This window comes from Meleagris gallopavo, chromosome 1 (assembly GCF_905368555.1).
Source record: "Meleagris gallopavo chromosome 1, MGAL_WU_HG_1.1, whole genome shotgun sequence".
Lineage (NCBI taxonomy): Eukaryota > Metazoa > Chordata > Aves > Galliformes > Phasianidae > Meleagris > Meleagris gallopavo.
In genome coordinates this window covers 50,817,155-50,828,344 of record NC_139404.1, presented here as the reverse complement: position 1 = coordinate 50,828,344, position 11,190 = coordinate 50,817,155, and the positions used below count along the sequence as shown (strand labels likewise).

The window sequence follows — 11,190 nt, the reverse complement described above, 5'->3', positions numbered from 1 at the left end:
GCAATTTTCTAGCAACTGTTTCCTGCAATTGAAAGGGAGGAACTGGTCCACGTGTCATGTAGGACATCTGATGCTTTTTCTAACTGATGGTACTTGTAAAAGGCTTCTTAAGCTGAAGTATGGTATTGGGATAAAAATGGAAGGATAAGCACTGGTGTGAATCAGCTGGTAGGTTCTAAACTCTCTGTGGATGGGCCTCCGAATGTGAACAACAAGAACCCTGCTTTTTAAGACACCTTAAATATATTTGTACAGACAGCATTGTCTAATATGTGATCCTATAAGAGGATATAGCCTCTGACATCTTTTCTGGATTTTTAGCTTTTCACTCCACCAGCCAAGCTTACCTGCCATAGGTCGTTAAGGTTTAACTTTCTGGGTGTGGTAAGGAGGTGTGGCAGATGTTGTCAGTATGTACAAATGGGCAAACAGGAGTACTGTGCCTGCCCTGCTTCTCCATGAAAACTAATTTCTTAGTGAAAATGAATGCATTCTTTCAGTGTTCATCATTTACAGTAGATGCAGGGGGCTAGCTTTGTCTTTTATCTTTCAGAGTATCCAGCACACTGCTGTACTGCCCTTGTTTCTTTTTGGGACAAAGCAGTTCTTGTTAGCAGTGTTAGTGGGAATTTCTCTGCTTCCTCTTGATCCTGAGTTTCTTTCTTCTATCACGTGTGTCAGGCAGAGGTGTCTGGTGCAGCCCAGCAAGTCACCTGGAGATGACAAAATGAAAGATTTCCTTCTCCCCATGCTCTGTGTTTTGACTGCGTGACTCTGTGGCATCCAACAGGGCCCTTCCCCTCTCTGGTAAGTGTGCCAAGACTTGCAGAGCTCAATGCTCTTTTCCCTGCTGCCTTTAGAATTACAAAATCTTCTCAGCAGTTTTTCCGCTTCCCAGCGTTCAGCAAATCTTTTACCAAGCACTTTGCTTTGATTTCCCCTCTCAGGAGAAATGGAGAACTTCCTCCCCACACCAATATATTTTGTGTTTTTGGTGTATGCCCTGTTACATCATATACCAAAAATCTGTCCCAGACAGTCTTCTGATGTTTTCCCTCACTTTAGCTGAGATCTGTTCTCACACTGTGAAGAACTAGGAACATTGTGGGATCTGAGACAAAGTTTTCAAAGCCTGGAAACTGCAAAAGCCTATTTTGAGCCAGAACAGATGCTGCTGGACATATGGAACAGCTGAGGGGACTTGCACCAGGACTAAAAATGTTCTGCAGATCTTTATGTCTCTGTCTCAGTGGGTGGGTTCCCTATGGAACTGGAAACAGGGAAGGGGAGAAATGAAGATGAGTACATACCACTAATTTTTATAACTCTCCTCTGGAAAATTTGCTATTGGGAAAGAGGAATAGCGTATTTTGGGTAATGTGTTCCTGGTGAAAGTAGCCTAAAAATCAAATCTGATGTGGGAATAGGTCATATTAACCTGTGGCTAACTTCAGGCTTGAGCTTTTCCAGCTCCGTATAAATTTGAGAATTTGAGGTCAACATGTAAACTTTTAATTGGTATATTTTATTATCTGTAATGCTTTTACAGACAGTAAAAGCAGTCTGGGACTTGTGAACAAACAGTCTGGTCAATGAATAACCCTGTGCCTCTTTCAGAGCACAGTTCAGCTTTGAGAGTTTGAGTATTTCCAGCCCTGCAGGGATGACCATGGTGGCAATGGCTTGGATCTGCTCTGCACCTGGCAATGTAGCCGTGTGCGCATTATGTGAAGCAGTAGTAATGGAGAGGGAGAGGAAGCATTGCAGCTGCCTCCTAATGGATCTGAATTCAGTGGGAAAGGAAAATCATAGAACCACAGAATCATTAAGTTTGGAAAAGATCACTAAGATTACATAGTCTGACTGCCAGCCCATCCCCACCATGCCCACTGACCACGTCCCTCAGTGCCACATCCACACGGTTCTGGAAAACCTCCAGGGACAGTGACTGCACCACCCTCCGTGGGCAGCTGTGCCACTGCAGCACCACTCTTTTGGAGAGGAAATTTTTCTTAATATCCAACCTGAAATCCAACCTGAACTTCTCCTGTCACAGCTTAAGACCATTTTCTCTCATTCTATTACTGTTACCTTGGAGAAGAGGCCAACCTCCAGCTTGCTATAACTTCCTTTCCAGTCATGAGAGTGATAAGCTGACTCTCCTCCACTCTGAATAATTCCAGCTCCCCTAGTTACTCTCCATCAGACTTGTGCTCCAGTCCCCTCACAGCTCCATTGCCCTTCTCTGATCATGCTCCAGGGCCTCCATGTGTTTCTTGTATAGAAGGGCTCAAAACTGAACACAGTACTTGAGGTACAGCCTCACCAGTGCTAAATACAGAGGGACAGTCACCTCCCTGCTCCTGCTGACTGCACATTTCTGATACAAGCTGCGATGCCATTGGTCTTCTATGCCATCTGGGCACACTGCTAACTCATATTCAGATGCTGTTGGCTAGTAACCCCAGATCCTTTACCTCCAATCAGCTTTCCAGCCACTCTGCTCCAGTATTGTAATGTTGCATGGTGTTGTGACCAAAGCGCAGGACCTGGCAGTTGGTCTTGCTGAAGCTCATACAATTGGCCTCTATCCATTGATCCAGCCTATCCAGTTCTCTGTAGGGCCATCTGCAAACTCACTGAAGGTGCACTCAGTTGCCTTGTCCAGACTGACAATAGAGCTCTTAAACAAGGCCAGCCCCAATACTTACCACAGGGCAATACCATTCATGACTGGTTATCATCTGCATTTAACTTCAAAATACCTAAGGATGGACATTGCTCTCCTCCTACAATTCCACATCATTGTGTAGCTCATGTTTTGACCCCAGGTCTGGCCATATACGATACCCTGCTGTCTCTGCAGTTCCCTCTCAATCTCTTTTCCCGAGTTCTGATGCCAGTCATTCTGTCATATACAGAGTTTCTCCTCACCTCCCAGGAACATGACTGTGTCCCTCGCATATACCTCCTGCTCATTTCATCACACATTTGCAACACAGCTCCACTTCTTATAGGGATTAAGCATGAACAGTTCTCTAACAACAATCCTACAGTCTCACATTCCTTACCTGTCTTCTTTCTCCCCTGCCACCTTTTTCCTCCCCTGTGTCTGTGAAATCCTGCTGCATTATTTCACACTTGACTTCCCTGTGGGCCATTTGTTCCCCCACAAACTTTCTCAAATCTCAAAGCAGCACCACTGTCTTCCCACACCACTGTTTCTTTCCATTAATGACCACTGCATGAGCAATAGTAATCACTGTTACTTGTAGAGGTTTGTCTTGGTCCTCCCATCTCTTCTGGTCCTAGCACACAACTAGGTGCTATTTACACGCTATTCTGTGTACAGGTACGTTGCTCACAGTAACTCAAGGAAGATCAACACACCTGTATCCTATGGAATCTTTCTCTTCCTGTCCAACATGCCTGGCTCAGCTGGCAGTCAAACTGAGCTCTGCTGGTTACAAGTGTACTGTCTTCCTCTCATCAGCATGTCCCATGTAGGGATTTTCCTTTGCCCAATTTGCTGTGGGCTTAATGGCAAATGTCAGTGCTACTTGCCCTCCACCATAGAGAAGAGAAAAGATGGTTTCTTCTCCAGTGCCTCATGCCACAGTGTGTTCATTAACTTAATGATCATGCAGGTTGAAACCCAGATGTGTTTGCAGTCTGCCTAAGTGGTGACTCTGCCTATGCTGACACACTGTGATTCCTTCTCCCACTGATGCTCCGAAACTTAGCAGCTCCACAGATTCAGTGATGCATCACATGCAATGTACCCAGCTGGACTCTTCTGGCTGTGATGTATGTGTACTGAATGCTGCAGTGTCTGCAGCTTTTAACAGAAGGCCTGCTGGCTACTGAACAAAGAATCTCAGTTTACCCCTTCCCGTTTTACCTTCGTCTTTGTTCAGGCCCACTACCTATCTATACAGTGGTTGCCCAGCTTTCCCTGCCCCTGGTCTGTCTGGGCAACTGGACCTGTCCCTGTGATCAGCTTTGTGTTCAGTGGGGCTGTATGGCATTGCATACTCATGTTGCTCTCTATAAGCTCTTGTTTGTTGTTGTCTCTGACTCTGTGCAAATGTCTTGTATGTAGTTATCATCAAAGCAGGAAGAGCAACCATTTATTATTTGAATTTATTTCTCCTCTGTTCTATTGCTTAATTTTAATGGACCTTAAGAAGGGCAGCTTGGAACTATATCCAGTGAAGATGTGCAAATCAGGCTCTTATGTAGCCCACCCCAACTACTCATTATAGCATTTCAGCTGGTAACTCACCGTGGACTGTCTTCTTCCTAAAAGAGATTTTCACTTACAATGAGAAACTCCCTGGCCTGAGGGAGTTCCAGTAAAGCTCATACTGTGTATTGCAGAAAGGGATGGGGTTGTTGTACCTTGACCTCTTTTCATGCTTACATGTTATTACTTCAGATTGAACTACTTGCCTTTCACCCCATTGCCCTGGGGTGAGCAAGTGTTGGCTACAGATGGCAACTAGCATTGGTGGAAGAAGTTGTGCTCTGAATACAGGCCATCCCTGACCCATGAGCAGCATTGGCATGGGAAAGGTTGGAGAGGAAGGCATCAAAAACAAGGGATTGGATCTAAAATGGAGAGAGAGACTGAGGGGCTGTGAAACAGGCTTGAAGGAAAGGGAGGCAAGCTGAACCCTTAATAGAAAAAGGAACAAAACAAAGGCAGGGCAGATTTCTGGGAGGGGAAGATAAGGGGCAGTAGGCTGCCACCTTCTACCGCTGCATGCATATCAGGGAGCCACGGTCCTCCTTCTTTGTCTCTGCTGCAGCTGTGGCCAGAGCTGACAGGATCTCGTATTCCTAACACACTGGAGTATAATGCAAAGCTCTCATATATGCCATGGCTCGACTCAGAGCCAGAGGTAGGAAGGAAACAGTCTCACAGCCCAGAGCTGTGTTGTATTGTCTGATGCTTCAGCTCAGGTTGGTGACAGTCTGAGCATCCTTGATGTCTTCTGCTGCTCAGTAGAGAATGGCCCAGGGGCTGGGGACTAATATTAATGGACCTGCTCAATGCAAATAGGAAAAAAAAAAAAATTAACCTCTCTCCATTAATGGTCACTATAGAGCTGGCAAGCTCTTGATATAAATTAAAGGAGATCCAAATTTATTTGATTTTACACCCTGCAGCAGCTGATTTGTTCCTGTGCTTAGATTAGTTGGAGGTCAGCAATTTCAAAACCTTTTCCTTGTTACTCTCTCCCCCCTCCCCTTTGCATTCCTCCACAGAAGAAGCAAAGTACAGTTATACCATCTTTGTCAGGAGAATTCTGGGTAATTTGGGGAAGGGTGACACTATGCTCATGTTCTGTGATGATAAAAGGGAGTGATTTTTAAAAAGAAAAGAGAGAATGAAGAAAAGACAAGAAATGTGAGTAAAACATGATCTTTTTATTTTTCCACTAACTTCCCCCCAGTAGCCCCCACTTCAAAAGACCCAAGATCTAGGTGAAAGAACAAAGTGTCTGCAGGGCACAGTGGTGTTCCTGCAGTGCTGCATTGCCCTGGCAAGGAGGAGCCACAGAGTTGCTTTAGGTGAAGGAAAACTTTGGGCCACATTCAGGTGAAACATCAGCCTTTCCTTTCCATCCCCAGTGTGCCTGAGCTGCTGGCAAGCACTATTGTGTTTAAGAGAGAGAGGGAAAAGCAGAGCTGCTGGAGAAAGAACTCATTCAGGTCATGTCCATGCCATGGAGTGCATTTGAACAGAGTCCCATGGGTATGAACTGCCGAGCTCCATGCTTGACTTGGCAGGAGGAGTGGCAGAGGCAGGGCTGTGCTCAGCAAGGAGCAATTGGCACACTGGTATCTGCATGTGGTATGCCTGGGGCAGAGGTAAAGATCCATGCAGAGCAGGGTTAAAATCTGAGCACTTTGCAGCCAAGACAGCATCAGAGCTGGGAAATAGTGGTCTCTGGAATGGTTTGTGACGGTAGGACCATACCAAGGGGGAGGAGGAAGGGGAATATTAGCTGAATCAGCGACTCTTCTGAGTCAGAAGAAAAATTATTCCTGCCCCCCCTGCCAGCACTTTGTGCAGATCCAAGATACCGTTCCCAGAAGAGTCCCTACATATGTTAGCAGGAAGACAACTGTCTGCACACTTTGCAGCAAGAACAGCGTGGCAACTGATGCAGCACAGTGCTGTGAGCCTGGGGTAATGTATCTCCCGAACGGAAAGCTGTGGAGTGCAGTGCTGACGGGCTTAATCTGCTGACTGCCAGAGATCAGAGATCTTCTTTCTACTCCAGGGATGCCTGCCTGCAAGATCCATGACTCAAAGCAAGCAAATGACTAGCTGTAGTGTCAGGGTTATGTATTACAGCATCCCCTTTTGTGAGGATGGCAGGCTGGAAAAACTACAGTTCCCAGCACCCTTTTGTGCATCTCCCAGAAACTACAGTTCCCAGAACCTTTTCATGAGCCGGGGAGGTGTACATGGAAGTAGTTGCTGAGGAATTTTGCATCACACCCCATATTTCCAGTGCTGGCCAACCCTCGGTTAGTGAAAAGCGAAATGGAGGAAAAGCCAGGGAGCACTGAGACTGTGGTTTTGCCCACACCTGGTAACTGCAGCACAGGGCATCCTTCTCCCCCTGGGGTCTCCCTGGGCAGACGCAGGGAGGATCCTGACCCTTAGGGAAGCACGGCTGCTGCGGAAGGAGAGCAGACAAACTACAGATCCCAGCATTCCCTAGCAGGCAGCACCTGCGGCAGTCCCTGCATGGCTGGGGGGATGAGGATGTGGATGGAGGGTGGGGAAGAGATGAAGGGTGCCGTGGGGCTGCGCTGCGCCTGGGACCCACCTCCCATTGATGCCCAGGCCAAGTGGGTGAGGCTCAATGTGGGGGGCACCGTCTTCCTTACCACCAGGCAGACCCTGTGCCGGGAGCAGAAATCTTTCCTGTGTCGCTTGTGCCAGGGCGAGGAGCTGCAGTCGGACCGGGTAAGGCAGCTGCATTGCCTCCTGCACCATGCCCCTCTGAGCATGGGGAGGGCTGCAGGGCTACAGGGTTGGAGCCAGACCCCAACAGCTGTAGGAGTAACCCAGAGAAAAATACCTTCACTTTCTCCACTATCCCAGAAAGAATTTTATCTTCCCTGTTACTGCCTGGCTGTGTTGTAGCCCAGCATCTAATTTCTCCACCTGGGGAAAAGCAAGGCCATGTTCCCTCCACCTCTGCTGCTCCATCACCCCAGATGCCCTGGGGGTCCTCCCAGATGTAGCTGCCTGACTCAACCTTTTTCCCTACGAGAAATCTCTGCTCCCTCACACTGGGCCTGTACGCATGGTTGCAGGAGCCTGAGATCAGTTTTTTTGGCTTTCTTATCTGGATTGGTCCATGCTGAGATGGACATTCTGAGCATAATAATGCAGGACTTAAAATCTGAGTGAAGTCATCTTGGCTATGGTCTACTATAGAGATATAGCATATCTCAGGAGAGTGAGTTGCAGATGTGTGCAGGCCAAGATGCCCCACATTTTTTCACCTCATGGTCTACTTCTTGTTGCTAGGATGAGACTGGTGCATACCTAATAGACCGGGACCCTACTTACTTTGGACCCATCCTGAATTTCCTCCGTCATGGGAAGCTGGTCCTGGATAAAGATATGGCTGAAGAGGGTGAGTCTTGAAGCTCAGAAGCTTCCCATTTAACCATGCTAGAGCAGAACAGTAGAATTTGTAGTTGACTTCCTTGTCTTTCATTATCCTTCTGAAGATTGGTGTGGGAAGGTCATCCTTGCAGCTCTTGGAAAGCATGTTTCCTTCACTAAGTGGGAATGGAGCAGGTGGAGAAGGCATCCTGCATATATTGAGTCCTTATGGCTGTTAGTTGAGCAGAGGTGTCACTGAGATGGAAGCAGAATAGGTCTCTCATCCTCGATAAACTGTTTTATTACCTGTTCCTGATACACTTTTAACCAGGCTTTGCAACTGAGGTTTGTGTTAATGACTGAATGTTTCTAATTAGGAGTGAAAACCCAGAAGACCAAACAGACCAACTGACTGTAATAAACCCCATAATTAATCAGTGACATGTAATGTATGCTAATAGTGCTCTGATGGGCTGTGGACTGCAGCAATTCCAGTGGAGCAAGCCAAACAAACCAATCCCTCATTTGATGTTGACAGAGTCCAATAGGATAACTCAGTAACATCATCATGGTGTTACGAGCCAGCAATCCCCAATGCCTCATTATTTTTTGGATGTTAGGGACTAACAAGCAGCCAATTTCAAAGACAGGCTGTGCTGTCCAGCCCTTGCCAAGCACAGTTGCTGCAGGTTCATTAGCCTTCTTGCCTCTCTTACATATTTTTACCAAGGAGTGTTTTATTCAGAGTCATTTTATGAGTTACAATGCAAGAAATATATCTAAGAAATAGTACAGAATTATAATAAACACGATTCAGAGATGTTCCTTACTTATCATTGATTGTCACCCCCCAGTCAGACAGAGTTCAGCCAAGGCTTTTAACACCAGATCTGAAACATAAACAGGAGTCTTGTTCTGTTCACAGCTTATCTGTTGCCTTGTGCTCCTGACACAGACAGACTAGCATGAAACCAACCCGTTAGAGGGTTCATGGCTGAATGAGGGACTCTGAGTGGATCTGAGTTCTCAGGTAGAGAAGAATCAAACCCCCATCAGCATTGTCTGCACGCTGATCTGGGTACATGTGAATGTTGGTTCCTGGCCTCCTTCCCCTCACTAACCCACTGAGAACCCACCTCCCTTTCCCTGATGGCTTGTTAGCAAACAGGAGAGTCTCAGGAGAGGTGAAGGATGCAGACACCATGCAGAAAAATCAAAACAGTTATCTGTTTGCCTGCTCTGAGATGAAGCACAGGTGAGAGAACAAAATATTGAAATCATATGAGGATGCAACTCTAACAGGCCCAGGAGAAAGAATGGAATTTTGGCCTGTAATCTGAAAGTCGAAATCCTCCTCTTCCCTGGGAATACATTAGCAGACCTCGGCACCAACCTTCACTGTTATTGTAATGGTAAACAGCACAAAGAAATTGGGGTGAGCAGTAGAACACAACACAAGAGGGCCAGTGCTCAATTCTCTGCAGTAAAGGTTTCAAGCAACAAGAACTTGCTAAAGTTCTGAGTAAGGTTTAGGTATCATTTCATCCAAGGGATAAGACCTTGGGAAATGTACTTAGAGTTGGTTCTTTTTGGCTTGCAAAACAATAATGACTGTTAACTTCGTGGTTTCTGTGTCGATCTTCCTCAGGGGTCCTGGAAGAAGCAGAGTTCTATAACATTGGTCCCTTAATCCGGATAATTAAGGATCGACTGGAGGAGAAGGACTACACAGTGACACAGGTATGGTGGGACAGCAAACAAAAATAGTGAAGGAAGGAGGAAATGCTGAAAGGGAGAATGAAATCTAAAGGGAGAGCAGTTGTGGAAGAGGCAGAAAGGAGTGGAAAGAAGCAACTAATTAGAGCTTATGTACTAATCTCTGTTTAGCAAAATCTTGCTTGGGGACAAGCTAACACCAATGTAGTCACAATAAACAAGTTCCACATTTGTTTTGCAGCTCCAGAGGTAGTGCTGGATGTAGCCTCTGAAACAAAATTGGCTTCTAGAAGAAGCCTGCTAGTTGCTGTGGTTGGTAACCCTGCACACAGCAGGGGGGGTTGAAACTAGATGATCATTATGGTCCCTTTCAACCCAGGCCATTCTATGATTCAATGATTCTATGATTCTGTGTTTGTGGTGAGAGAGGAGGTGCTGTGGGAAGGAGTACTCTGGTATGGGGAGTCCTGAGAGTGTAATCACAGTGAAGAATGTAGGGATACTTCTAGAGAAACCTGAAGGGAAAAAGTGAAGAAATGTCTGTAGAAGAGAAGTGCAGAAAATGAAGCACAAGAAATCAATCCCATGGCACAGCCACACCTTGTCTTGGCTAATAACCTTTTCAAAACTGTCTTCTGGGAATCTTGACTGATATCTCACTTTTCATCATGTCTGCCTCAGGACGTAAGCCTCCAGCAATGCAATCACTTTGTGCTTGCAAAACCCCATCAATATTTGTGGCATTTGCATAAATGACTTTGTAATGACAAATGCAAACTCCCTGTTGGAAAGAACCCACTGTCTTCTGAGGACATTGCATAAAGCTCTCAGCTCAATTCCTTTTCTCCAAAAGTTATAGCATCGTTCTTGCTCCCCAAAACAGCACAGTACAAGGCTTGGTTGTACTTTCCACCCCATCTTAAATCATGGATATGGTGAGAAGGATAGGTCTGTAAAGAAGGGGTGCTACCTCTTCCTTCTGCAGATGGGCAGTGGCCTTTAGTATTTGACCTCTGTCAACATCCTTGTCTGCAATTTTTTTCTGTTAGGTGCCTCCTAAACATGTCTACCGTGTGCTACAGTGCCAGGAAGAGGAGCTCACTCAAATGGTTTCCACTATGTCTGATGGATGGCGCTTTGAGCAGGTATGGGGAGGATAGAGGAGGAGGGTGAGGAGTTGTCTTTTGAAACACAGATGGATGGCTGTATGGATGCCATACAGCCCCCAGGCAAGGTATCTTCCCTACCTGAGAAAATTGGGTCAGTTGTTGATGGTGCTGGCACACCTACTGTCTCTCACCTCTTCTCTTGAAGCTTAGAGGACATTCCCTGTTTTCTGCACTTGCTCAGCCTAGTTATAAGGCCTTTCTACTGGGGGTAGGGGCTGGAGTCCTGCTGTGTGGCTGACTTCCTCCTTTACTCCCTAGGTGAAGTGGAAGTTTGCGGTAACATGCTTGTTATCATTTCTTTTGTCTTCTCCAGCTAGTGAACATTGGATCGTGCTACAACTATGGGAATGAGGATCAGACAGAGTTCCTGTGTGTGGTCTCCAAGGAACTGTACAACTCTCCCAGTGGTCTGAGCTCTGAGTCCAGCCACAAGGCCAAGGTGAGACCAACTTCACTATTCACAATTCTCCTATTTCTTATGAAACAATTTGCTCTTGTTCATCCCCTCTTCCTTTCTTCTCTCCACTGTGACCGTGGAGCTCCTAGTAGTGAAATAGATGGTGATATGCAGGGGCTTTATGACATTACACCATGACATTACACCAATGGCCCAAAAAAAGGAATGTGTGTGTTCAAGTGGTGATGTCTGGCTGTGTGTGCCAAATA

The 11,190-nt window shown here is 46.2% G+C and overlaps 1 protein-coding gene across 6 annotated transcripts in view; it reads left to right on the top strand.

Annotated features, from left to right (window-relative positions):
• Positions 1-6,614: 6,614 nt before the first annotated feature.
• KCTD17 (potassium channel tetramerization domain containing 17) overlaps positions 6,615-11,190 on the top strand; it is a 28,800-nt gene continuing 24,224 nt past the window's right edge. For 5 of the 6 annotated variants that reach the window (XM_085226901.1, XM_085226916.1, XM_010711491.4 and 2 more), the window contains exons 1-5: positions 6,615-6,988; positions 7,559-7,667; positions 9,288-9,379; positions 10,405-10,500; positions 10,838-10,963. In XM_085226901.1, the coding sequence (XP_085083027.1) occupies positions 6,767-6,988; positions 7,559-7,667; positions 9,288-9,379; positions 10,405-10,500; positions 10,838-10,963 (645 nt within the window). In that variant the 5' untranslated portion in view covers positions 6,615-6,766. The remainder of the gene's footprint in view (positions 6,989-7,558; positions 7,668-9,287; positions 9,380-10,404; positions 10,501-10,837; positions 10,964-11,190) is intronic. The other variant, XM_010711458.4, reaches the window with a different exon arrangement.